Consider the following 27,731-nt stretch of genomic DNA (forward strand, 5'->3'; position numbering starts at 1 on the left):
AAGCCCCTTTCAGACACTGTTTCCCTCTGTTTTCTTACAGGGAAATGTCTTATTTTGCATGCACAAAGGAGCCAAGATGCCAGAGCCTGGCACAAAGGCTGCAGCTCCTCGGCTGCGCTAGAACGGCAACAGAGGAACTCCCTCTGCTCTCAGCCCTGGTTGGGGTAAGGATGCTGCTGACCAAAGCAAGCCACAGCGTGGAGGAAAACATCAGACAGATGTCCCAGTCCCTTCATCACCTTCATAGCCTCAGTTGGACACTCCCCAGCATATCTCTGTTCCTCTTGAACTGGGGAGCCCAGAGCTGGACACAATACTCCAGATGTGGCCTCACTAGGGCAGGGTAGAGCTCCCCTTGCCCTGCCTTTGCAGGTAAAAGCCCAGGGTGGATTTTCAGCCTCTGACTGCACAGCTCTTGGCACTGGGGCAAGAGGACACTGTGTGTAATGCTCCAGGGTGAACTAGAACAGACTTCACAAAGCACCAAGCACCCCTGGGGAGAGCAGAGCACACAGCACAAATGTGGGACAGAGGCACATCCAGCTGCAGGGACACCCAAGGGGCCCCCACAGCCAGGGCTGGGCTGCCCCCCTGCCCCACTTGCTCTCCCTCCCATCCCTCTGCTTCACCTTCCAGCAGGCAAGGGCAGGTAGTGGCACGCTGTGCTCTGCTGGGATCTCACAGGGGATGACAAATGAGCACAGTGCCTCGCACCAGCACTGCACACCAGCGAGGCCTCTTGTTTTCCACGGCTCCAAAACATCTGCTCAGAATTAATGATTCAGTTCCTACCTACAACTTACAGGCACGGAGGAGCAGGGATTGGCTGAGCTCCCCCCACTGCTCACCAGTCCCCACAGCGATGCTCCTGCCTCCCGTGGGCAAAACCTGGCACCTGCACCACCCATTGCCAAGATCCGGAAGGGGGTCCCTGGCACTGCAGCCTGCAGCTCCAAGGGATGCTGAGGATCTCTGCAGCCAGAGGAGTGCTGGCAGGAGATGCCCTCAGAAATTCACCACAACAGACACATAAAGTGCCTTACAAGTAGCTGTGAGCTGTTGCTCACATTGCTTATTCATGCAGCATCCTTGGACACTGTACATTGATTAAGCTTCTTGTACATCTCCACTGAGCACAGCCAGACAAATCTCTCCCTGGTACATCCATTGCTGAACACTCAAATAGAGCTCAAAGTTTGGGGGCATGGCTCAGTGCATGTCCCCCAGGCCCCAGGGAGCAGGGGGAGGGGGAGGACATGGGCAGGCAGTAGGGGTCCTTCTGTGGAGGATTTCACAGCAGCATACCCCTGAGTAATTGCCTCCCTTTGTAGAACCACAGCATGGCAGGGGTTGGAAGGAGTGTCTGGAGGTCACCCAGTCCAACCCCCTGCCAAAGCAGCATCACCCAGGGCAGGTCACACAGGACCACATCCAGGTGGGGCTGGAAAGTCTCCAGAGGAGACTCCACAACCTCTCTGGGCAGCCTGCCCCAGGGCTACAGCAAAGAAGTTTCTCCTCATGTCTAGGTGGAACTTCCTGGGTTCCAGTTCGTATCCATTGCTCCTCATCCCCATCACAGGACACTCCTGAGGGGAGCCTGGCCTCTTCTTCTTGGCCCCCACCCTTCAGATTGTTGTAACCATCAATAATCCTCTCAGGCTGCTCTTCTCCAGGCTCAGCAGCCCCAGAGCTCTCAGCCTTTCCTCACCAGACAGATGTTCCAGTCCCTTCAGCATCCTCACAGCCTCCACTGAACTCTCTCTGGTGTGTCCCTGTCCCCCTTGAAGTGGGGAGCCCACAGCTGGCCACAGGTTCCTTGTTTGATAGGGATTCATTTCACTTTGTTTTGAAGACCTGCAGTGCAGTTAATTGCTGCTGTACCACGTCTCTGGTAATTCATCCTCCCTAATTTGCTATTGCTTGACCACCTCTTAAGTGCTTAAACAGCCTCATGAGCACTAATCTGCTCTCTGCACAGGCAGTGATTCCTGCTCAGCAAAGCACAGCACAGCAGGTTCCATACAAAGACCTGAGCTTGCTCTGCCGAACTCCTCAACCATCTCCTTGCTCTGCTGCTTGGGAAAGCAGCTTGCAGGCAGGTTCAGACTGCAGCCCAGCTTTGCAATCTCTCCAGTCTCAGGTGATGGAAGGAGAGGAAATTGTGCCAGGGGAGGCTTAGGTTGGAGATGAGGAAAACTTTCCGTGCTGCAAGAGTGGTCAGGGGTTGGCACAGGCTGCCCAGGGAGGTGGTGGAGTGCCCATCCCTGGTGGGGTTCAAGAAAGGTGTGGCCAAGGCACCTGGGGCCAGGGTTTAGTGGCCATGGTGGGGTTGGGTTGCTGGTTGGACTGGATGACCTTGGAGGTCTTTTCCAACCCAAACTATTCTGTGGCTCTATGAACATTTGGTTTCTAGGAAGCCCTTTGTGGGCAGGGACACTGTGCCCATCAGCTCTGGGGCACAGGTCTGTCCTGGCTCTGTTGCATCACTTGCTGGCAAGGGCCCTGTCCCACCTCTGCTGGGGCTGCAGGAGAAGCAGGAAATTCAGCTGCTGGTACCGGGGGAGGCTGCAGGTCCTGCAGCTGCAAATCTGGCCTCTTGCAGCAGACTCCAGGCTGGCTGCAAAGGGTCCTGCTGGAGTTCCTGGGGACCTGCTTGGTGTTCCCTGGGGAAGGTTGGCAGTGCAGGACTGCTCCATGGGCTGCTCCCTCCCTGCCCTTTGCTTCTGGCAGCCAGCGGTGCTGGGAGGTTGCCCTGGGCAGACAGAACTAAACCCAGACATGCAGCAGACAACACTGCAGTGATGCCATCTGCAAAGGCTATGCTAGTCAGAACAGTCCTTGGGATGCTGAGGTTTCAGGGGAAGCTGCTTGCTGGGAACACAGCAGCTGTAGAAGATGCAGAAGGTGGAGGAGCCATCAGAGAGCATCCAACCTACCTCGTAATGGGCCACGCGCTGGGACTCGGAGATGAGCTGAGCGCTGCACACCTTGCAGTAGCTTTCAGTGAACAGCTCCTGGTCGAGGTCAGAGGATTTCATCTGTTCAGGACAGAGAGGAGAGACAGCAAGCAGAGCTGGTTACAAAAGGCAGGCAGAGCAGTTGGGTAAGGGTCGCTGCAGAGACATGGTCAAGCAGTTCTTGTCACCGCAAGGGGACAAAAGCTCCTTCACACAGGTGCACATGTGAAACAGGGATGGTCCCCACCACAGCCCCAACAGCTGCAACCCAGAGGCATACAATCATAGGATTGCCTGGGTTGGAAATGACCTCCAAGCTCATCCAGTCCAACCAGCAACCCAACACCACCATGGCCACTAAACCATAGCCTCAAGTGCCACAGCCACAGGCTTCTGCAACCCCACCAGGGATGGGCACTCCACCACCTCCCTGGGCAGCCTGTGCCAACCCCTGACCACTCTTGCAGCAAGGAAATTTTTCCTCATCTCCAACCTAAGCCTCCCCTGGCACAATTTCAGGCCATTTGCTCTCCTTTCCATCACCTGGTACTAGGTGCATGTCCAGGGGCTCATGGACACCCAGCCTGTGCCAGACATTCAGCCCTGGCTGTGCAGCACAATCACAGAATGTCAGGCTGGAAGGGACCCCAAGGATCACCTGCTCCAAGCAGCTCCAGGCACTGCTGGAGACCAGCAGCACTTCCCCTGGTCCCACATCCCCACCTGCTCCCAGAGAGCACCCAGCCCACAGGACAGCCTCAGACACAGCCCTGGGTCCTGTGCTGCTCTGCAGTTTGATTTCCTGTCCCTGGCTGCCCTTCATCACCTTTCCTGCCTGGAAACACCACCCCCCCCCCCAGCTGGAAGCACAGCACTCCTGGCTCCCAGCACCCTTAACCATTCGTTATGCAGCATGGAAGAGCTGATAAAGAGTTGTCTACACAACGCAAACATCATTACAACCTGGAGGAAGGTGATTGTGAGCTGGAAGGCTGCTCTGCTCTATTTCTCAATTTAGACAAGGAAGGGAATTGCTTGGGTGATTTACTGAGCTCTGTGCTCCCAAGCAGCTGTTTAAATATTTGTGTGCTCCCCGCGGCGCGCGCGGAGGACCCTGGCGCTCTCAGCAGCAGCTCCCTGAGCAGTCTGCCTCACAGGAGAGCCTCAGCTAGCAGTTCCCTGAGCAGTCTGCCTCACAGGAGAGCCTCAGCTAGCAGTTCCCTGAGCAGTCTGCCTCACAGGAGAGCCTCAGCTAGCAGTTCCCTGAGCAGTCTGCCTCACAAGGAGAGCCTCAGCTAGCAGCTCCCTGAGCAGTCTGCCTCACAGGAGAGCCTCAGCTAGCAGTTCCCTGAGCAGTCTGCCTCACAAGGAGAGCCTCAGCTAGCAGTTCCCTGAGCAGTCTGCCTCACAAGGAGAGCCTCAGCTCTCATCACACCTTCCCTGTGATGCCAACTCTTGCAGGTACCCAGCTACAGCCTGACAACTGAGGTGCATGTCTTAGAATCAGGGAATCAGGGTGGAAAAGACCTCCAAGATCATCCGGCCCAAGCAGCCACCCAGCACCACCATGGACAATAAACCATGTCCCTAAGGGCCATGGCCACACATTTCTTGGACACCTCCATGCATGGGGACTCCACCACCTCCCTGGGCAGCCTCTGCCAGCCCCTGACCACTCTTGCAGCAAGGAAAATTGCCCAAAGCTTGCCCAAAACCGAAGCCAGGACTCGAGGTGCTGCCTCACCAGTGCCCAGTACAGGGCATGCAGCAGGGAGGTTGTGGCTTCTAACAGACCAAACCCAGGCAGAGCCAGAAAAGACCTCCAGGAGCTCCACAGGCAGGGAATTAAAACAAAAACCCCCAAACCAGTGCAATTGAAGAGGGAAAACAGAGGCTGATGGCTTCTGAGTATTGCCAAGATAAAGGCCATTAATTCGCCATCCTAACAAACCTGGGCATAATGGAGACTGATAACACAGCTTTTAGAGAGTTTATTCCACTGATTATGAAGAAAAACAACATGGAAATGAACAAGTGCTGAGATCTCATTAGCAGATAAGCAATCAGATGCCTGCTGGGCTGTGCAGGGGGGCTCAGGGCTGTGCTGGGGGCTGGGGAGGTCCCAGACTGCCTGGCCTTGCCCTACCCCCGTGGTGCCTCTTCCCTTGGGAAGGAGGCTTTCTGTGCAGCTCTGCCTGCCAGCCCATGGCAAGAGGTGGTTGCACCAAACCCCAACAGGCTGCAGCCTCCTGCACATGTTATGAAGACCAGCCCTGAGCTGACACCCAAATGCTCCCAGCCCGGAGCCAGCAGCTTGCCCCAGCCCCAGGCAAAGGTTCATTTTGTCTGCCAGACAAAAGACACAAACCTCAGAGCTCCTCTGCTGGTGTCCTTGGCTCTGCCAAGCCCCTTGCTTGTTTTCCCCTGCTAGCTGCTTGGGTTTCATCTTCATTTACTCTGTCAGGAGCAATGCCACACCGAGCAACTTTCAAAGGCACTTTTAAGAGTACAAGAAGTGTTGCAAAAATTGCATCAAAGGCAAAACAAAGTGGGGGAAAGAACTCTCACTTAAATACAAGAGACTGACACCAGGCAAACCAAAGAAGCTCTCTGCAGGAGCCAAGGCAGAGGCAGGTAACCTCCCCTTCATTTGCATGCAGTTTGCAACGCTGGCAGCAGAAACTCTGTCTCGAAAATCAGAGCACATCAAAAGCTGCTCTGAGAACAGAGCCCAAGCCTGTTCTGCCTCTGACACATGGGCACAGGAATGGAGTTCTCTACCCCTGCTTTAGGGCTGAACAGGCTTCTTGAGGAGCAGGGTTTAATGGCTCCTCTCCAAGCAGAAACTTCCAACCCAGGTCCATGATGTGTTGGCCCCGGCGCTGCCATTGGGGTCTGTAAGCTGTGGGGACATCACAGTGGGCTGAGGTGAGCACAGCTGTGCTGCCAAGGGGAATGCACTTGCAGCCTGCAAAGCCAATCAGATCCTGGGCTGCATCAGGAGAAGTGTGGCCAGCAGGTCGAGGGAGGTGATCCTCCCCCTCTACTCAGCCCTGGTGAGACCCCACCTGGAGTACTGTGTCCAGTTCTGGAGCCCCTATTACAAGAGGGATGTGGAGGTGCTGGAACGTGTCCAGAGCAGTGCCAGGAGGATGATCAGAGGGCTGGAGCACCTCTCCTATGAGGACAGACTGAAGGAGTTGGGGCTGTTCAGTCTGCAGAAGAGAAGGCTCCGAGGTGACCTAATTGTGGCCTTCCAGTATCTGAAGGGGGCTACAGGAAGGCTGGGGAAGGACTTCTCAAGATCTCAGGTAGTGATAGGACTAGGGGGAATGGAATGAAGCTGGAGGTGGGGAGATTCAGGCTGGATGTGAGGAGGAGGTTCTTCACCATGAGAGTGGTGAGACCCTGGAATGGGTTGTCCAGGGAGGTGGTCGAGGCCCCGTCCCTGGGGGTGTTTAAGAGCAGGCTGGATGAGGCTCTGGGCAGCCTGATCTAGTGTGGGGTGTCCCTGCCCATGGCAGGGGGGTTGGAACTAGATGATCCTTGTGGTCCCTTCCAACCCTGAATGAAACTATGAAACTATGAATGAGCTGCAGCAGGCTTCCTGTGCAACTGCCTGAGACAGCTGGCAAAGCCTCTCTGGGATGGCAAACCCACTGGAAGTGTGCAGCTGAGCAGAAGCACTTGGGCTGCACCCCAAGGTCTGAATAGCCAAGACTCTTGGTCTCCTCCTCAGGTGGGGCCATGACCAGTGGGGTCTCCACCACAGACACTGATCACTGCTGTCAGTGCTGCCCTTGTGCTGAGGGCCCTCTGCCCTCTGCAGACCAGTAACCTCTGCACCTGTCAGCTCAGCACCTCCAGGAATGGCAAACTGTCAGCAGGGACTTCATCCTGAGCACCTTGTGCCATATGGCTGTGATTCTCCTCACTGACTGGAACAGCTTAATGGAAATCAGCTTGATGGGGCTGCCTCCAGCTTCTGGCGACTGCCAGGGAGCAGCTAAGTAAGTTCCATTCCATTTTAGAGGACAGCAATCCACCTCTTGACATCAGAGAGAAACTCAGCACCAAATCTCTTTTTAAAGATATGCTTTGCACCAGTTGGACCCCAGCAGACCTGGGGAGGTGCTGAGAGGGCAGTGGGGGAAGTGCCTCTGCAATAAAGGCTTTTGCAGCCCAGAGGGTCCCTTCCAACCCCAACACATTCTATGACTCTAAACCCACTCCCAGGTGAGCACAGACCCTGAGCAGCTCCCCCCAGGATCAGCTGATACAAGAAAGCTGCCTTTGCATCATCATTTAGCCACAGGGCATCTGAGACCTTGGGGTGCATCAGCTCCTTGGTCCAGCCCCAGCTCGCTCCAGCATGGGCTGCCCTTGCCCTGAGCCTTGGGGCCAAGGTGCTCCTTCGATCACCTGCTCCTTGTGATGCACCACCACCATCACAAGGTTCATTTCCCCTGTCCTACAGTCAAGGAGCACTAGAGGATGAAGCACTGAATTCAGCAACTTGGATTTTTCCAGTCAAGAGGAAAAGAAAAACCAATTGTGGCCCTTGATCCAATTTGCTCTCAAGGGCCTTAATCACCTTCCCCAGAATTAACAGCTTCCGAGAGCTGCAGCCTGGAGCACCGCAGGAGTGGCAACGGAGCTCCTGCACAGGGGCCAACAGCTAGCCAAAAGCCCACCAAATCCCCTGATTTCCACAGTGTGAATTATTTGTGGCTGTGCTGCTGTCACTCTCCCACCACAGATTAACATCTCCTGTAACACTTCCTGCTTGCTGCTGTTGTTTAATTTGTCTTGCAATAAAGAGAAAAAGAGGGCTGCTAATAATTCATGTGCTCTCAGCAGCTCTGGCACTGCACTTACAAACAAGGCAGGCAGCTGAAGAAATGCAGAACGTTGCCCTTTGAAGTGGCTGATTTGCCAGCACCAGCAGCAGGATGGATGCTCCAGCTTGTTCCACGAGTGCAACTTCTCCTCCTGCTTCCATCGCTGCTGCTTGGGGCACAGCAGCCCAGGGCAGCCTCCCAGCACCGCTGGCTGCCAGAAGCAAAGGGCAGGGAGGGAGCAGCTCATGGAGCAGTCCTGCACTGCCAACCTTCCCCAGGGAACACCGAGCAGGTCCCCAGGAACTCCAGCAGGACCCTTTGCAGCCAGCCTGGAGTCTGCTGCAAGAGGCCAGATTTGCAGCTGCAGGACCTGCAGCCTCCCCCGGTACCAGCAGCTGAATTTCCTGCTTCTCCTGCAGCCCCAGCAGAGGTGGGACAGGACCCTTGCCAGCAAGTGATGCAACAGAGCCAGGACAGACCTGTGCCCCAGAGCTGATGGGCACAGTGTCCCTGCCCACAAAGAGCTTGCTAGAAACCAAATATTCATAGAGCCACAGAATAGTTTGGGTTGGAAAAGACCTCCAAGGTCATCCAGTCCAACCAGCAACCCAACCCCACCACAGCCCCAAGTGCCATGGCCATACAGTTCTTGAACACCTCCAGGGGTGGGGACTCCACCACCTCCCTGGGCCAACCCCTGACCACTCTTGCAGCAAAGAAATCTTTCCTCATCTCCAACCTAAGCCTCCCCTGGCACAATTTCAGGCCATTTTCTCTCCTTCTGTCACCTGAGACCAACCCCCAGCTCACTGCAACCTCCTATACAGACAGCCAGGAGGTCTCCCCTCATTCCTCCCCTGCCCAGGATGCAGATGCCATTGTCAGCTCTTCCTGTTCTGCCAACCCAAAGATGCTGCCTGTCCCTCCAGCTGTGCTGCACATCTGCCAGCTCTGCCATGCTTCACCTTCCCTGCAGTTCTGGTTTGGTTTGTGGTTTTTTTTCCCCTGCCATCTCCCTGCTGCCTCCATTCCTGAAAACCTCTCCAATTTGCTTCACTCCTGCATTCAGCCCCTGATGCATTCTGACACGCTTTATAGGAGCCCTGCAAATGGGAACAAGATTGTGTGTGGCATGAGCTGGGGAGCAGGAGGGATCCTGCACGTGGCTGCTGCATGTGTCCAAACACAGAGAGGCTGTGGAGGGCAGCAGGGAGGAGATGGAACCCTGGTGCAGGCGAGTCAAGCCCAGCACCCCAAACACCCAACTTCACACAACTTATTCATAGGACCACACAATGGGTTGGGCTGGAAGGGACCTTAGAGCTCACCCAGTGCCAACCCTCCTGCCATGGGCAGGGACACCTCCCACCAGCCCAGGTTGCTCAAGGCCTCATCCAGCCTGGCCTTGAACACCTCCAGGGAGGGGACATCCACACTCTCCCTTGGCAGCCTGTGCCAGTGCCTCCCCACCCTCACTCTCAAGAATTCCTTCCTCATCTCCAGTCTCAATCTGCCCTCTCCCAGCTCTGAGCCATTGTCCCTTGTCCTGTCACTTCCCAGCCCTCTTTTCTCGGCAAGGAATTCAGCTGTGGGAGCAAGATCTCTCCAGGGATGTCTCCCAAATTCCCCTGAGTCTCATGAGCAGCCCAACATTTCCACCTCCTCACCAGCATCCCTGAGGCACAGCTCACACAGAGCAGAGCCAGGCAGGGAGCAAAAAAAAAGATGAGCACAGCAAGCAAATACCAGAGTCCAATGGCCAGAGGGAAGCCAGAGGGGTGGATGATGCCTTCCAGGCAAAACAGCAGCAAAGCCAAGGCTCTGCATCCCCCCCAGCCAGCAGCACACGGCACAGCACCCTCCTGGCGCAGAGACAGCGAGCTCGGCGGCGGCAGCACAACCCAGCCGGTGCCTTTTTGACCTCCTGCCTGTCTGAGGTGGGAACAAAGGACCAGCCGAGGAAATTACAAGCACGAAGGTTTAGAGAGCAGAGGGAAGACCTCTGTGTGCAGCAGAGAGCAAGGCCCCTGTGCCACGGAGTGCCCCGGGGGGTGGTGAGGGAAGGATGCTGCCAAGTTCCGAGGGAGCTGCAGTGCAGTTGTGAGCGGCACCATCCCTCCCCCCCCCCGTGCCTGTATCTGGCTCTGCACAGGAATTGTTCTGATCGTTCCCCCTCCATTGTGTGCAGGGATTAATTGCAAACATGTGCTGACTGGAATAAAAATATATTTTAAAGAGGAGATTGATCTGTTGTGACTGGGTTGATAAAGTTTGTAGGAACCCAAGGCAGAGCAATCACATTTCCTGCCTCGAGGTATCAAGCCCTGCATCCTGCACACCTCGAGGATGGGGCTCCAGCACAGCTGGGTGGCACAGCTCAGCCCCTTCAGCAGCAGGGGGGGACCCAGGACTCTCCTGCAAGAGAGGGTTAAACCAGACCCGTGCAGGCTCGGCAGAGGCTGTGCCGAGATGGAGGGGATGGTGCAGTCAGATGGCTGAGTGGGGAACTCGCTTGTCCTGGGCTGCAGAGCTGGTACAGGCAAGAAGCTCCCTCGGCCTGGGCCACCTCTGCTGCTGGCACCTCCCTGCAGAAGCAGATTCCCCTCCACCAAGCCCTCACCAAGCCCCACCCTGGGGAGGAAGCCTGGTCTGACACATGCTGGCACGAAGCCCTGGCACCCACTCCTTTCCCTCCCGTGTGCCTCCCCTTTCAGATCCTCCCACTACTCCCTCTCCCTGCTGCTTCCCACCCTGCCACCCAGGGATGATTTTTTGGCAGCTCTCACGGTGCCCCTAGCCACAAGCACCGTGCTGGCCCAGCCTCTCCGGGGGGTCCCCCCCGCCCGAGGACCCTGCCCCCCGCGGAGCCCCCGGGAGGCGTCGGGGCGTCGGGAGCAGAGGGTGCGGCCAGGCAGCTGGCGGCCGGCACGCTGCGGGGCCGGGGCTACCATGTGATGCCGCTGGTCGCCATGGAAACGGTGATCTCTCACCAAAAGATGCATAAATATTCTCTGAGCCTCCCCAGAGCCAGTCCACGCTGCCAGCCTGTGGCACCCCAAAAAGTCAGGAGGTTGCTGCCGCCCTGCCCCGGGAGCTGCTGCCGGGGGGGACGCCGGCGAGCGGCTCCTGTGCAGCCTCTCTCTGCAGCTCCAACCAGGGCACCACGTTTATTTTTGGAGAAGCAGGACCTACTTTTCCCTGTGGCTCCCTAATAATGTACAAAACAGTAGGAAGCAAGTGGAGCTGAATCCCGTGCCTGCAGCTCGTAGCCTCTGGTACTTTGCATAATCAGGGGCTTGTCATTCTCCATCAGTTTCAGCTCAGACACCCAAGAGGCAAAGCCATGTAAGGTGGCAACGAGCTTAGAAGAAGCCTTCAGAGAACAAATCTGCCCATCACTGATGGGGGATTATTTTAATGCTGGGCTCCATGATAAAAGCCTCCACGCTGGCCTAGCTGCCTAAGCTGAAGCATCTCCTACCAAAGCCAGCTTCAGCCTCAGCAGCACTAACCCCCAATCAGTTTAATGTCACTGCTTGCTTGCCGGCAGCACTGAGAGCTCCCTGCCCGGCAAAGGTTAATTAAGTTAGCACCAGCAGAAGGAGAGATGCTCCTGGTTATCCTCACTGCCATCGCAGCTCCCGCGGGTGAGATGCGTTCCTCTCCCCTGCCTGGGGCAGTCCCGGGAGGAGCTCCTCTCCCCTCCCTGGGGCAGTCCCCGGAGGAGTTCCTCTCCCCTCTCTGGGGCAGTCCCCGGAGGAGCTCCTCTCCCCTCTCTGGGGCAGTCCCCGGAGGAGCTCCTCTCCCCTCTCTGGGGCAGTCCCCGGAGGAGCTCCTCTCCCCTCTCTGGGGCAGTCCCGGGAGAAGCTCCTCTCCCCTCCCTGGGGCAGTCCCCGGAGGAGCTCCTCTCCCCTCCCTGGGGCAGTCCCGGGAGGAGCTCCTCTCCCCTCCCTGGAGCAGTCCCCGGAGGAGCTCCTCTCCCCTCTCTGGGGCAGTCCCCGGAGGATCTCCTCTCCCCTCCCGGGGACAGTCTGTCCATCAGCGACACATCCGACAGGGACCAGCCCAAGCTGCCTCCCCGAGTGCTACCCGGTGAGGATTCACAGAAGTCCATCCAAGTCTGGCCAGGAACCCTCCCTGCCTGCAATGATTGATGGACTCTGCTCCCTTCAGCTACAGCTCCCCTGCCGCGGCAGAGCTTTTTGTCATCAATGAAATGATTTAGGAACAAGACACCAGGAATGCAAATGCCTTGAATCTAAGTCCCCTTGTTAGCACAGAGCTAAACCCCTGGCCTGATTTTACTGCACATCCAAGCTCCACAGCCCCTAAAGAGTATCAGCAGATTGCATTAAACTTCTCCCTATCATCGTGTCATCTGTCAATCAGCTTTGTGTGCAACAGCAAACAACAAGGAGCTTTGTCTTAAGTAAAACACAACCCATCCCTATCCCTCCTACAGCCTTTCTTTGCCCATTCTTGACTTTAAAAAGAACACACACACACACAAACAACTCACAGCCCTTTTGTTTGCATTTGTTCTCTTCTAAGAAGCAGGAGCATCTCCCATGGAGCAGAGGCATGCTGGACTTTGAAGTTTTATGTCAGACCTGCCCTGTATTTGGAAGGCAAAGCACTCAGACGTTCATCCCTCTGGAAAACAAACCCAAACCCAAAGCCAAAGCCCACAGCTCCTCTCTGTGCCTTACCGAGGGATGAGGAATGTGGTTTGCAAGTTGTCCTTCATCCCTGGCCATCTGCACTCCCCTCTAGCTAGAGGCAAAAGAAGGCTGAAAAATGCTTTTTGTATCTTCTGCTACCTCAAAAGCTTCCCCTGTGCTTCAGCAGGGGTGGGGAAATACTCCTGCGTTGTGTACACACAGACCCAGAACTTCTGAAAAGCTGCAGACTGCTCCCAGGCCGCCAGCTGAAGACACAACTCAGCCATCCCCATCCCACCTACCAGGAGCTAAGAGGCCAGGGCAGCACCACAGAGCCTTGTGGCTGGCACAGCAAGCTGGCACAACAGTGAAAGTGTGTGACAGGCACAGAATCCTGGACTGCAAGGGGCTGGAAGGGAGCCTCAAAGGTCATCTTGTCCAAACCCCTGCAGTCAGCAGGGACATCTCCCACCAGATCAGCTTGCTCAGGGCCCCATCAAGCCTGACCTTCAATGCCTCCAGGGATGGGACCTCCACCACATCCCTGGGCAACCTGTTCCAGTGTTCCACCACCTTCCTTATGAGGAACTTCCTCCTTTTAGAGAGGATTCCTCCAATTAAAGAGAGGCAGTCACAGGTCCCCACGCTCCACGTGGTCCCTGCCCTGCCAGACTCCCCTGAACTGCAGCCACGTGCTCGAAAATTAGGCAGATTAATTATTGCTCCAATTAGTGGTACCACGAAACATCCCTGGCAGCAGGCAGGGATGTTGTCATCAACCTGTCTAATGGTATTTTGAAATGAGCAGCTGGATCCATAGTTAGCATCTTGATGCTCTCCCCACTGACTGCAGGATGAGAAACACCAAACTGATTAATTAGTTTTCACCTGAAGTCAAGTGAAGCCCTGGCACTCTCTGCCGCCTGCTGCCACTGGAGCCAAGACTCTGGGAAGCTCAAAGATGTGGTGAGTGTGCAGGTAGAAAACATCTTGTGAGGCATGGAACCAGCAGGGTGAAGCTCACCTGGAGTCCAGCCCAGCTCTATCCAGGGGAACACAAGCTGGTGAGCTGCTCCTCACCAGCCCTGCCCTCCAGACCCTTCACCAGCTGGGTTGTCCTTCCCTGGACGGCTCCAGCAACTTTGCCTTCTGCAAAGTCACCACATTCACTCAGGACCCTGCAGCAGCACCCAGCCAGCACCTACCTGCAGTTGCACTGCCCAGAGCACCAACCCTGCCCCCCTCCCAGCCCCCTGACTTGGTGCCACCAGGTCTGCGATGCCCTGAGCCTCACACAGGGACAAAGCGCTGCCGTGGTGAGGGCTGCCCCAAGTTCCCCTGCACAGGCTCGGCTCCAGTGTCCCCCACCAGCACGTTCAGGGCCTGAAAGCTATCACCCACTGCACAAGAGGAGAGGCTCAATATTGAGAATATTCATCTGCAGCCATTTGTAGCTAATGGAACAAAGCAAACTGTCGAGAAAAATGGGAACATTACAGTCAAAACAACAACAAATTAAACTCTAATGCAATTAGAGAGCAATTAGGGAGCTGTCCTCTGGGAGCAGTTTGGAACTCTGGGTCTTTCTCAAAATCTGATCTCTCTGCCAGTGTATTTCTTTCTAATTAATAAATGAAGAGGAGAGTGGCATGTCCTGTGTCCCTCCCCACCCCCCCCAGTCCCCTGCAAAACGCCATCTCCCGTTCTGCAGGAGCAGAAGGTGGGGGCAGGTAGAAGCATTCACACCTCCAAGCTGAGGAGAAATGCAGCTGTCAGCAGAACCAGGTGCAAAGGCAGGCAGAGCAGAAATCACCTCCTGTGTCTGTGGCAAGGTGACCAGAAATGCCAACCCCCAAATGCTCCTGCTCGAGAGCCAGGCTGAGCAGGCCCCAGCAGGCAGCACAGCAGCAGCTACCCTGCAAAACCTTTTGTTTTCCTACACACAGCTCCCACAAGCCCAGGAAACCCCGAGTGCAGCTCCTCTCCACTTGTTAACCTCACTCCTCCTGCATGTGCCACTCAACCCAGCTGCTCAGGGAGCTGCAGAAAGGGGCAGGATGTCCTCTGGGCATGGGTCTCTGCTGCATCCTGGGCACAGCACAAGGGACTTTCAGCAGCCCACGGTGGCATGGGTGCCCACAGCCTGCCCAAGCTCCTCTCTCCATCACCCCAGCGAATCTGGAAAGGAGTGCTTGGCACATCCCTCCCTGGAGAGCAGAGGACAGGGAGTGTGGTGCCAAGAAAGTGCCCAATAAATTGCAGGAGAGCTGAAACAAAGGGGCAGGGAGGCACCATCCCATTGAGCCTTTCCAGACTCCTGCACAAGCTGCCTGAAGGTCACAGCTGCAAAACCAACACAGCAAAGCCTGGCTCCCCTTAACCTTCCTTCAGGGGACACAAGCAGAGTGAGCATTCTGCAGAAAAGACGGCATGGCCTGCAAGAAAGCCTTCCTCCTCGGGTCCTGAAGCTGCTGCTGCTCCTGGGGACAGTTCCATCTGCACTACCCAGCCCCAGAACTCCTCAGCAAGGGCTGTTTTTCACACTTGGTGAGGAATCACAAAGCTTCCATATGTCCTGCTGCCTGCTGTCAGGGAGATGAGCCCCTCTGCCTTCAGTCAAGGAAGGCACCTGTGCAGTGGAGGCAGGTGGCAGCCCTGACCTTCTTCCATTTCTGTACCCAAATCCACCCTTGGGAACACCAGAGGCCCCATTCTGGCCTAGAAATTGGCCCAGTTCTGATCTCTCAAACCAGTTCTGGATCTCAAGTCACACCTCCTTCCTTGGGAGCTTAACCCAGATAAAGTGAGACACCCAGATCTGACAGCAGCCAGGCCACCCAGGGCAAGGATCAGCCAGGACCAGCCCCAGCTCCTTTGTTTCTTGGTGGGCTTGGGGATTTTTCCTCCCCACAACTGCAAAACTCCTGCAAAGAGGGATGAGAAACCCATGGCTGGACCAGCATGGCCAGGTGAATCTCTGGGCATGAGGAAGAGGAGGTGAGTGGTGCAGTGCCACACACTCAGCCATAAACCCCCCAGAGAGATCAAGCTGGGCTGCTCGCTGGCAGAAGTTGGCAAGGCAGCAAGGAGCAGCTGGCTGCACCAATCCCTTCCCAAACTGGAAGCAGCAGATCCAGGTAAACAGCAGCAAAACCTCCCAACACACAGACACCTTTTGAAGAAGGATTGGTCAGCAACACTGGGAATCACTGGGGAGACCTGTCCAGGCTGCAGGACGTGCTGCACAGCACACCTGGGAATGCAGAAATGCATCAGCACTTCACCTCCTCTGGGCTTTTCAGCACAGGAGAGGGTAGAGAAGGGCAGGGAAGGCTGCAGGAGGAAGGCTGGGTGAGGGAGGAAGGCTGGGTGAGGGAGGAAGGCTGGATGAGGGAGGAAGGCTGGCTGAGGGAGGAAAGTTAAGGCAGTGCAACTCAGAGCCGAGAGAAGTGACTCCTGCAACATCCACCCCCAAGTCAGCCAGGTGCATGGTGCAAACTGCTAGGTAGGGACAAGGATTAATTCTTTGGAGTGACTCAGATAAAAATCAGCTGAGAGGGGTGGAAATCAATCCAAATGCTGGGAGAGTCCTACCCCAGGATGTGGCCAGGAGGCAGGATTCTCCCCAGGGAAGGGAATGCAGGAGGTGCTAGAGAGGGAACATTGGGATTAGGTTTCCAAGGGACAGATCAGCACCACCCTGGGAGTAACACACGATTCCTGCTCCCCTGCTTCTGCTAAAACTGGGGGGACAGACCCATTTTTCACTCTAGAAACTGCTGTGCTGCCCCTCCTCCCTGTCCCTTCCTACAGCAGTGAGTCACTGTCTAGCACCTTGACAAAAAAAAATTCTAGGAGGTATTTTGACCAAGTCCTGCCAGCCCCTGCCAGCCCCTGCCAGCCCTTGCCAGCCCCTGCCCCCCAGCACCACCAGGCAGCAGAAGTGGCAGCAGATGCTCCAGGTCACTCTCCCTTTCCTGGGCAATGCCAAGAGCCCCGAAGCTGCAGCCCCCTGCTCCTCCTTCCCCTCTCCAGCAGCATCCCAGCCCCCTGGGCTCACCTCTTGCATTCCCCAGGCAGTGGTTTGTGTTTTGCAGAGGGGCTGCACGTGCCCCAGCCAGAGCCAGCAGCAGCTCAGGCAGCAGATGCAGGCTGGCGATGCTGAGCAGGCTCCTCCAGGCTTTGCAAACCTCTCTCCTCACCCAGCGCTGCACGCTAAGGTCACTTCAGCATCAGAGGAAGGCAAGAGGAGACTGTGGCTGCCCAAAGGGCAGCACCTGGGGCACTTTAAAGATCCAGGAGCCGAGGAGACACTGCCCAGGTCTGGGTTCACTAATCGGTGGGTGCAGATCACTCAGTCGGCCCAAGGGTCAGTTGCTGGAGATCTTTTGTGCAGTCCAAGACAGCAGTCACCTCGGTCCTGCTGCATAAGGGACAGCTTCTGCTTGGCTCTCAGACCTATGGATGACTCCAGAGCAACATGTGGGGCTAGTTAGCCCCCAGAGATGCCAACCAGCCCCACGGAGATGCCAGACCGATCCCAGATCTCTCCCCTTCACTGCCATACGGGCTGGCAGCTGCTTTCCCGCAGGTGCTGCAGTGAGTTGGGCCAGGGCTGTCCCCAGGGACAGCAGCCCCAGTCCCCTGCGCCCAGCTGCCTCCCTGGAAAGGGAGCTTTAGCTGTCTAAGAGATGCTGACTTGGGAAGTTCTCCAAACTTCCCAAACAACGGAGAGAATAGCCTTGTTTTCCTGCATCCGCAGCCATCCCTGCTCGCATCCTGCCGGCACAAGCCGCTCCGGTTCCCACGCTGGATGTGGGGATGTCTGTGCAGAGTTCCTGCAGGAAAAGCACCCCGAGTTTCCCGAGCGGCCGCTGCTGGGGCTGCCTCCCGAGGGATGCTCGCCCCGAGGGGCCGGCCCGGTCACAGCTGGATGCGGAGCTCAGCAAAAACTCCTCCGGGAAAATATTCCAACAGGCACGGGGCTGGATCGCTCACACCGCGTCTGCTGAGCACCACGGGCACTGGGTTGGCACAGCCCGCACAGGGACCAGTTCCCACCCCGGGTCCAGGCTGGCACAGCCCGCACAGGCACCAGTTCCCAGGCACAGGGATCAGTTTCCACCACCCCGGGTACAGGATGGCACCGGCACCAGCTCCCAGCCACAAGGACCAGTTCCCGTCCTGGGTCCGGGCTGGCACCGGCACCAGTTCCCAGACACAGGGACCAGTTCCCATCGCGCGTCCAGGCTGGCACAACCCGCACAGGGACCGGTTCCCACCCGGGTCCAGGCTGGCACAGCCTGCACCGGAACCGGGCCGGGCCCCCATCACCGGCTCCCCCCCGTAGCGGCGGCTGCGGTACCAGAACGGCTCCGGCAGCCCCGCCGCACCCGGCCCCTGATCCCGGCGAGCCTCCCGCCGCTCTCCCACCACCGCTGCCGTGAAGCAGCTCGGATTTCCCGGTAAACTTTCCTCCAACTCTCCCAACAGCTTCCCGCAGGGAGCGGCGCCGGGCGGTACCTTGCGCGGCGGCGGGGCCGGGCGGCGAGGGCAGCGGGGCGGCTCCAGCGATGCTGCCGGGGAAGGCGCACGCCGGGGCTGCCGGCTCGGATCTCCTCTCCCCCACCAGCTCCTCCAGCAGCAGCCCAGGCCGACTGTGCCGGGAAGGCGCTGGGCGATGCTCGGCTGCGCTCCAGCTCCACCCCTAGCAGCAGCGATTGGCTCCGCCGAGCTCTGCAAGGCTGCACTGGTCCCAGCAGCCTCCCTCCGCATCCAGCTCCCACTAACAGCAAGAGCTTCCCCAGCACCAATTCCCACGGCCCGAGACAGGTCCTGCGCTGGAGCAGGCTTGGCACGGCAGGGCAGGGGATGGCAGAGATACCCGACCCAAGCCAGGAGCAGAGCGTCCAAAGGAGATTGTGTAAGGCTGATGTGCAGGGCAGAGGCTGTGGAGGATAATCCCAGGCTCCAGGGTGGATGGATGTACCTCCAGATCCATGCTTTTGCAGGTGGCACTTCTTACCCTGGATTTGTGGAGCACATTGCTGGGCACTGCAGACACCCACTGAGGGAGAGCAGCAGCCCTGCAGGGATGGAGGACAGGGTGTGCAGGGGCTCACAAGCAGCTCAGATAAAGGCTACCAAGCACTGGGGTCTCAGTGTCTTCTCCAGAGAAGAAATGCCCAGGGGTAAGCTGGAGCTGTGAGCAGCTTTGACCCACACAGGATTGTCTCCACAGCAGAAGGAGAAGGCCCTGCCCTGCCTTGCTGGGGGTGGTTCCTTCCACCCACAGCTTCTCCCCACAGCACTGTGGGGAGCTCCCTGGGTAGGCTGAGAGCTGACCCTGGCAGTTGGCAGAGTTCCTGCCCGGCACACAGCCCCTGGGGCACAGGGACCCTGCTCTGAAGGAGAGCCCTGCCCACCCCTGGCTGCACCTCCACTTTCACAGCTCTTCAAAATTGCCAAACAAGAGCCCACTCCTTGCAGATCCCATGAGCTGTGGCTGTGCCAGCTTTAGGAGGTGCCTCCAAGAGCAGCTGATCAAAGTGATTGGAGGCCTCTCCCTTCTCTCACAGAAGAGCTCTGCTCCCTAGGCATCACCTTGGCCACGGCCTGATGACAATCCTGGAGCTTAAGACAACAGAGATAAGAGAACAGCCAAGTGGGTGCCAGGTCCCAGGCACTCAGCAGTCAGGGGTGGCTGATGGCCACTGAGAGGTTGTGCCTGGAGGACCTTTGCTAAGTGACTCTGGTTGGTTTGTTTCTATCAAATCCACCTCGCAGGGCGTCTGAGGGATTTTTGCTAGCACAAAGCAGCAGCCACAGAGCAGCACTTCTGCTGCTGGGTGTCTGGAGCCTCCCCTAAGTGGTGAAATGGACTTTAAATCACCTTCCACCACACCAAGAAGAGAGAGGAGAGAAAAGACTTCAGCAGCAATTTTCCCCCCATTTCCCAGCTTAATCTCTTTGACAGCAGCCTTTTCACACGCTGCCTTCCCGATCCTGCTTGGCTCCTTAAGCTGTGAAATAAAGAAAGAAATAAATAAATAGAAACCCAGACAACCCAAAAAGAGGGGAAAAAAACCACCAACTTCTAAGGAGCATTTAAGCCTCCCGAAGTGACACCAGCTCCTCTGAGCTGCCACCTGCAGCCTCAGATACTTCAGCGCCGAGAAGGGCACATCAGACAATGTTTGCAGTGCTGCAGCTGCCAGCCAGGGGAGAGAGAGTTCTCAAATCCCTTCCTCCCTTTGCTCTCATTTTTCATGTGTTTTGTTATTTTGGGGTTTCTATAATCCCCCAGCAGCTTCCCCCCCGCCCCGTGATGGCAGCCCCACCGATCACAAGTTAACCAATCCCTCAGCGTTCGTCAAGGGGCAGCCTCTCTCCCCTGATTTTCTTCACACGGGGAGCAGGAACCTTTCCTCTCCCCGGGGATTCAAAGCCCCAAACACTCCCCGGGGTCTCCTCAAGAGCCTGGCAGTGTCCCCGCGGTGCCAGCTCAGTGTGCCAGCGTGGCACAGTGCCGGGGGCCCCACACAAGGCTCCCAGAAGAAAATGCCTCTGAGCAGAACTCCCTTCTGCAGAGCAATAATGGTGAGAATGAGTGATTCATCCCTGCCCTCCTCTGTGCCAAGCAAGCAGGCTGCCCCCTGGCCCTCTCCAATAGACTTGGGCAGCCTTGGCTTTCAGCAGAGCACAGCGCTGGAAAATTCAGCTCTTGCTCCAGCCCAGCCCCCTGCCAGGGCTCAGGGATGTGTTTACTGGTCCTGAGCTGGGATAACTTTGGAACAACCTGAAACACATCAAAACAGGGAGCTGTAAAGCAGCAGCCGTGATTGATTAATCACAGTAGTGAGGCTGAAGGGTTTGATCATTTTCTAAGGCTCTTTAACATCTCATTCTCCAAAGAAGGAGAGGTTTCCACAGCCACGGAACAAAGCAGGGCAAACCCAGGGCTGTTTGCTCCTGGGAGAGGCTCTGGACAGGCTGTGCTGAGCAGCCAGTGCCTGTGGGAAGCAGGAGATCAGGACAGATGAGTGAACTTGCCCCCAGGGGAGAAGGAAATGGTCTGACTGACATCCCTGGCCAGCTGCTTGAGATGTCCACATGCCACCTGCATGGGGAGATCACTCACCAGCGCCATGGCCTGCTCCTGCCCAGGCTGCAAACCCTCTGAGGCCATTTCCACAACCTGAGCCTGATGGACACAGCAGTAAACATGGCAGCAAGGATGGTTTTGCCCCTTGGAGCTGCCCAGTCAGGCCAGGTGCAGTCACTCTCTGCCTCGAGGGAAGTCCCAACCTTGCTTCTCTTGCAGGGCAATGCCAATGCAGCAGCTCTAGGGCAGGTGTGGAAGGGGAACTTACACCATGGTGTGGCCAGGGGATGGATGGGAACCAGGCTCTGCAGGACTATTGATCTGCCCTTGGCTTAAAAGCTCTGCTCACCCCTGTCCCCAGGAGAGGGGAAGGAGAAACCCACTGCTTTCAAAGTAATTTTCTTAATTAACAATCACTGCACAGGTCAAGGGGCTTGGCAAAGGCAGGGGGGGGCAGGGAAATAAGCAAGGGGGGGCAGGGAAATAAGCAAAGGGGGGGGCAGGGAAATAAGCAGGGGGGAGGGCAGGGAAATAAGCAAAGGGGGGGCAGGGAAATAAGCAAAGGGGGGGCAGGGAAATAAGCAAAGGGGGAGGCAGGGAAATAAGCAAAGGAGGGGCAGGAAAATAAGCAAGGGGGGCAGGGAAATAAGCAAGGGGGGGCAGAGAAAGAAGCAAAGGGGGGGCAGGGAAATAAGCAAAGGGGGGCAGGGAAATAAGCAAGGGGGAGGGCAGGGAAATAAGCAAGGTGGGGGCAGGAAAATAAGCTGGGGGGGCAGGGAAATAAGCAGAGGGGTATTTGGGTTTCTCAGAAGGCACAGGCAGGGCCAGCTCCTGTGTGCATCCACAGTCGGTGCCTGCACATCAGAGCATCTCGAAGGACACTGCACAACCTGCCTGAGCACATCACAGCCAAGGCTAGCAAGGTGCAGGTCACCTTGTCAGACTGAGGGGGGACTGCTGGAGGTAGCTGCGTTCTGCACTTGACAAATCTCCTTTCTGCCTCGTTCCAGTAGGACAGCTGAAGGGTGGGGAGTGCCCGGCTAGCCAGGGGACAGGAAGGGCATTGGTCCAGGCCCTCCCCTGGAATGCCACTAGCTGGACTTCAGCCTGTGGATTCAGAGTGGATTCAGGAGAGAGCAGAGATGATCCTCTGCTGTGCAATGCAGCAACATCTGGCATTCCTCTCGGCGTTTGCTATTTCCCTTCCCTCCCCTGGGCGATTCTGTGCTATCCCTGCTCCCTTCTCTGAGCTGGCAGGCATGGGGGAGTGAGGAGGAGAGGAAACCGTAGGCAAAAGCAGAGTCACCTGCGTGTTGTTTATGAGACATCCCTGCAGCAAACTCTGCCTCAACTGGGACCTCATCCCCAACGAGCAGTGAGGCCACCTGAGCGGCTGGCACTGCCCCCTCCCTGCTGTGCCCCCGGCGCAGGAGGCTGCAGGCAGGTGGAGGCTGCAGGCAGGTGAATGCTGCGGCAGTCTCCAGAGCAGCCCCCGGCGCCGCTGCCACTCCTCTCCCAAATCCAATTCCCATTTCCGATGAGAGCAGAGATTGCAGAGCGATGCAGAGCACAGAGCTGCACCAGCTCAGGGCGCAGCAGCTGCTCTGGAGAGCTGGGGAAAGGAGACAGAGGCTCAGCAAAGCTTCCTGCTGGAGTCACAGCCCCGCGGGCACGCAGTGCCAGGATGTGCTGTCAGCAAGGCCAGCGTGAAAAGAAGCCAAAGCAGGGCTGAATGGCACCCCAACTGTGCTGCCCCTCGCTGCCCATCTCCTCCAGCAGCACAGCTTCGGCCCTGGGGAAGATGCTGTCAGGCACAACAGTAAGAGGCCTCAAGCTCCAGGACCGAGGCTGTGCCCTGACCAGATGCTTTCTCCTTGCCCCACACGAGGCTCTCGCTGCTCCATCCTGCTGCTCCATCCTGCTGCTCCTCAGCTTTGCCTGGCAGAGCTGCTGCTGCAGTCTGTGGGCTTGCCCAGAGCCCACCCTCTGTGCACCCAGAGCAGCACCAGACATCCTCCAGGGACCCAGGCAGTCCCTGCTGCTTTGAGATCATAGCAACAGAGATTCTCTTCCAAGGCAGGATGTCCTTTAGGATTCTCCTTCTCTGACATTCAGCAGTGGAATTGGAGCAGGCAGCAGCAGCTTTTGTGCAAAACAAAGTTTGCTGAGCACGTTTCAGTCCTTCTCCGCGGTTCGTGGACTACCACTCGGTGCTGTTTCAAACAGCCCAAGCCGGTGCCTGACCCTGGCTCCACCACAAGCTGAACACGCCCGCGGGGTGTCCCCAGACAGGTTTCTTTGATTTCTTTAGTTCATCCTCCGCTGCACTTTTTAATCCTCAGCATAACAAAAGGCTGAACTGCAGCTGCCTTCCAGGGTCTCCGACTCTGGAGGAGCATCTTCAGCTCCGTGCATCAGAACCGCAGCACCCAGGGAGCTTGAACAAAGAGCCCCAGGCAGCCCCAGCCTGAAACACTGGGAACAATGCCATCCCTCACGGGGAGGGGAGGATGTTTGGAAATGCAATTTCCGAGGTCACCTTTCATCATCCAGGCAAGCAGAGCCCAGCGCCGCTTTTGTCAGCCAAAGCCAGCGCCGGGGACTTCCCCGCGATCCCAAAGCATCTTCAACAGGTCCCCTCCCACCTTCCCAGCAGCTGAACCCGGGACCAGGCAGAGGGGAGCCAGCTGCCACCAGCGCTCCTTGCGAAGGACTGCAGGCCCATCCCTGAGGACAGGAAGGTTTGGTCCAACTAATACTAAATTTTACTCTTCTGAGAAATCCTCAGAGCAAAGCCTGGAAGCTGCAGCGAGCCCAGACAGAAACATATTTCCCCTGTGGTTCCCCTGATGCCTGGCTGCCAGCACACAGACATGCAATTTGTGCCTCGCTAGGCAAAACCCAGTGAAGTGTTTAACTTGACAACAGGAGCACTCCTCTGAACACAGCCACCTCGACTGACCCTGGCACAGCACCACAGGCTGCCCCAGCGCCACAGGCTGCCCCAGCGCCACAGGCTGCCCCAGCGCCTCGCCCACACCCGCTCCTGCAGCCGCCTGCCCCGCTCCGCTTCCCAGCAATTATCAGCTCCACACCAGTTCTGCAGGCTCCTCACACACTGATTAGCATCCAGCAGGCCTTCCTTGCCACCCTCTTCCTGCTGCTGTAGTGTGGTTTGGGGTTTCTCCCATCCCCTTCCAGCAGAGGAGCACAGAAGCTGCCGTCCGTGGGGAGGCCTGGCACGGCCCAGGCACGGGGAGGCAGCATGGGGACGGATGCCCTGGAGCAGAAAGCCTGGCACAAAGGTTGGCTCTTGCACAGGGAAAATGTGGACCTTAGCCCAGGCTGAGCTGCATCTTGGAAGCCTGTAAACAGCTTCCTTGGCCTGCAGCTCACCAAGCATTGCTAACTCCCCAGTTTGCCCTCTGGCTCGGAGACACAAGGCCCCATCTCCCTGCCCACACCATTCCACCAGCAAGGTGTGCCCTGTGCTGCCCCTTCCCTGCTGGAAATGTTTCCTCATTGCCAACCTAAGCCTTCCCTGGCACAATTTCAGGGCATTTCCTCTCCTCCCATCGCCTGAGGCTAGGGAGAAGAGACCAACCCCTACCTGGCTCCTACCTCCTTTCAGGGAGCTGCAGAGAGCAGGGATGCAGAAAGGTTGCAATGAGCAGACAGGTTGCATCTGCTTGCATGTGGCCAGAGAAGGAATTTCCTCTCAGGAGCAAGTTACTTGCTCTGGTTTGGGCTCCACAATAGGTGTACCACCAGGGTATTTTCCATCCCCACCCTAGCCCAGACTGCTGGGGAACATTTATCTGCCTTGCTAGAAATAGTTCCTAGCACTGCTGAGCAAGGATTAATGACTTTTCTAATTATACCACCATCAGCTGGTGGCAGGGGAATGATGCTGTGCAGATGCCTGAGCCCACTGCCCAGGGCATGGCTGAGCTGCTCTCTGCAGAACTCACCCAGAAGTCATTCCAAGAGTTCCAAGGAATATTAAGTCACAAGTGAGGCAAAACAAAACAAAACCAAGCAAAACAAAACAAAGCAAAGCAAAGCTAAACAAAACAAAGCAAAGCAAAATGAAACCAAGCAAAGCAAAATGAAGCAAAGCAAAACACCCCAAGGCATTCCTTAACATTGACAAGACCTGGAACCCACTCACATCTATGCCAAGATACCAAAAGGAAGCCCCCTGGGCCCAGCTGGCATCTCAGAGGGCTTCATTTCCATGCAAACATCTTGCTTTGCACCACCCCAAAGTGCTGCTCCCTCTGAGCATAGAGCAGACCTGTTCCATATCAGCTTCCTGAGCATGCCTTGAGTTTAAGCTGGCTTTCTCCTAATGAAAAGGAGGCTTTTTCAGGTGCCTGCACTGCCCAGGCTGAGCAGCCTGATCCCTGCACACAGCTCCACCAGCTCCTAGCAGCCTTGCAGGCCAGAGCTGTAAATCCCCTTCCCCTTTGTCCACACATTCCTGTTCCACATGGCTTGCTGACAGCCACACAAGCATTCCTGCAGCAGGGATCTTGTTTCCCCAAATGCCAGCAAGAGGAGAGCACATCTTGCATCACCTGCTGGCACTTTCAGGCCACCTTCTGCCTTTTCAGTTCTGTTTTATTGCATCACAAGCGAGAAGCAGTTTTGGAGGGGAGTGCAGGGCTCTGTTGCCAAAATAACTCTTTGCTTCTGAAGGGTTTATGGCCATGGCAAAAAGTGTTCTCTCCTGAGGCTGTGGCAGGTGCACCATTTGCCTGGGAAATCACTGGGAATTTAGCAGCCAAGGAGCACCTTGCTCAGTGCCTGCAGCACTGGGAGCTGCAATCTGCAGGTCCCCAGCACTGTGGCAGGGTCAGACAGGTCTGGTTTCCTCTGCTGCTTGCCCTCTGAGGGCCACATTTTCCATCCAGTGCTGTAGAGGCTGAGCACTGCTCAGCAGGGTCTGCTGGGCTCCTGGAACAGCTTTGCAGGACCCATCTGAAGGGAAAGGATCAGGAGAGTTATTCTGCCCAGCCGGCTGGAAACAGCACAAGTCAGGGCTTGCAGCAGAGGTCCTGCCCTGTGTCAGGTCTAATTTGAGGCAGTAACAATTCCATTAGTTCCACAAGGCAATAGCTTGGGGCTCTGCAGCTCAGGTTAAAGGAATTGTTGTGGGGTTCAGACGTCAGTGCAGGGAGGAGTGCTCCTTGTGGTCCACATGCCCTTGTGGTTCCTGTTGGGGGGGTGACAGCCTGGCAGACCGGCAGAGAGGGCCAACACAGCCTGGGGGAGCTGCACTGCTGGGGCTTCAAGGCAAGAGAAGCATAGAACCAGAGAAGGGATTGGGTTAAAGGAACCTTCCTGTTCCAACCCTTCTGCCATGGGCAGGGACACCTCCTACCAGCCCAGGCTGCTCAAGGCCCCATCCAACCTGGCTTTGCAACACTGGGAGAGGGCAAGGGCCAGCCCAGCCCAGCCCAGCCCAGCACAGCACAGCACAGCATAGCACAGCACAGTATCACAGTATCACAGTATCGCCAAGGTTGGAAGAGACCTCAAGGATCATCGACACAGCCCAGCCCAGCACAGCCCAGCCCAGCACAGCCCAGCCCAGCACAGCACAGACCAGCCCTACCCAGCCCAGCCCAGCCCAGCCCTACCCAGCCCAGCCCAGCCCAGCCCTACCCAGCCCAGCCCAGCCCAACCCAACCCAGCCCAGCCCAGCACAGCCCAGCCCAGCCCAGCCCTACCCAGCCCAGCCCAGCCCAGCCCAGCCCAGCGCAGCCCAGACCAGCGCAGCCCAGCACAGCCCAGCCCTACCCAGCCCAGCCCTACCCAGCCCAGCCCAGCCCAGCGCAGCCCAGACCAGCGCAGCCCAGCCCTACCCAGCCCAGCCCAGCCCAGCCCAGTCCAGCCCAGACCAGCGCAGCCCAGACCAGCGCAGCCCAGCCCAGCCCAGCCCAGCCCAGCCCAGCCCTACCCAGCCCAGCCCTACCCAGCCCAGCCCAGCCCAGACCAGACCAGACCAGCCCAGACCAGCGCAGCCCAGACCAGCACAGCCCAGCCCAGCCCAGCCCAGCCCAGACCAGCGCAGCCCAGCCCAGACCAGCGCAGCCCAGACCAGCACAGCCCAGCCCAGCCCAGCCCAGCCCAGACCAGCGCAGCCCAGCCCAGACCAGCGCAGCCCAGCCCAGCCCAGCCCAGCCCAGCCCAGCCCAGACCAGCGCAGCCCAGACCAGCACAGCCCAGCCCAGCCCAGACCAGCGCAGCCCAGCCCAGCCCAGACCAGCCCAGACCAGACCAGCGCAGCCCAGACCAGCACAGCCCAGCCCAGCCCAGCCCAGTGCATCCCAGCCCAGCCCAGCCCAACCCAGCCCAGCCCAGCCCAGCTCAGCGCAGACCAGACCAGCGCAGCCCAGACCAGCGCAGCCCAGCACAGCACAGCACAGCACAGCCCAGACCAGACCAGACCAGACCAGCGCAGCCCAGACCAGCACAGCCCAGCCCAGACCAGCGCAGCCCAGCACAGCCCAGACCAGCCCTACCCAGTCCAGCCCAACCCAACCCAACCCAGCCCAGCCCAGCCCAGCCCAGCCCAGCACAGCACAGCCCAGCCCTACCCAGCCCAGCCCAGCCCAACCCAACCCAGCCCAGCCCAGCCCTACCCAGCCCAGCACAGCCCAACCCAACCCAGCCCAGCCCAGCCCTACCCAGCCCAGCACAGCCCAACCCAACCCAGCCCAGCCCAGCCCAGCCCAGCCCTACCCAGCCCAGCCCAGCCCAACCCAACCCAGCCCAGCCCAGCCCTACCCAGCCCAGCACAGCCCAACCCAACCCAGCCCAGCCCAGCCCTACCCAGCCCAGCCCAGCCCAGCCCAGCCCAGCCCAGCCCTACCCAACCCAGCCCAGCCCAACCCAACCCAGCCCAGCCCAGCCCAGCCCAGCCCAGCCCAGCCCAGCCCAACCCAACCCAGCCCAGCCCAGCGCAGCCCAGCACAGCACAGCACAGCCCAGCCCTACCCAGCCCAGCCCTGCCCAACCCAGCCCAGCCCAGCCCAGCCCAACCCAACCCAACCCAACCCAGCCCAGCCCAACCCAACCCAACCCAGCCCAGCCCAGCCCAGCCCAGCGCAGCCCAGCACAGCACAGCACAGCCCAGCCCTACCCAGCCCAGCCCAGCCCA

General features: G+C 57.7%; 2 protein-coding genes across 3 annotated transcripts in view; one reads left to right on the forward strand and one right to left on the reverse strand.

The window, feature by feature from the left end:
- The window catches only part of ZMAT4 (zinc finger matrin-type 4), a 68,256-nt gene extending 50,162 nt beyond the window's left edge, over window positions 1-18,094 (reverse strand). Inside the window, exons 1-2 of one of the 2 annotated variants that reach the window (XM_068156191.1) lie at window positions 17,983-18,094; window positions 2,937-3,038 (exon numbers count right to left, since the gene is read on the reverse strand). In XM_068156191.1, coding sequence (XP_068012292.1) covers window positions 2,937-3,038 — 102 coding nt within the window. In that variant the 5' untranslated portion in view covers window positions 17,983-18,094. Of the gene's footprint in view, window positions 1-2,936; window positions 3,039-16,519; window positions 16,606-17,982 lie in introns of those variants that run through there. The other variant, XM_068156190.1, reaches the window with a different exon arrangement.
- A 6,411-nt stretch (window positions 18,095-24,505) lies between these two features.
- LOC137450030 (uncharacterized) lies at window positions 24,506-27,515 on the forward strand (the record flags this gene model as incomplete). Its single annotated transcript, XM_068156162.1, has 3 exons — window positions 24,506-24,576; window positions 26,738-26,936; window positions 27,003-27,515. Coding segments are annotated over exons 1-3 (783 nt in total), but the record flags the coding sequence as incomplete, so codon positions are not given.
- Window positions 27,516-27,731: the final 216 nt, after the last annotated feature.

The sequence above is a fragment of the Melanerpes formicivorus genome, unplaced genomic scaffold (genome assembly GCF_026170545.1).
Source record: "Melanerpes formicivorus ecotype bairdi unplaced genomic scaffold, bMelFor1.0.p_v2 SCAF_34, whole genome shotgun sequence".
In the NCBI taxonomy this organism is placed as follows: domain Eukaryota; kingdom Metazoa; phylum Chordata; class Aves; order Piciformes; family Picidae; genus Melanerpes; species Melanerpes formicivorus.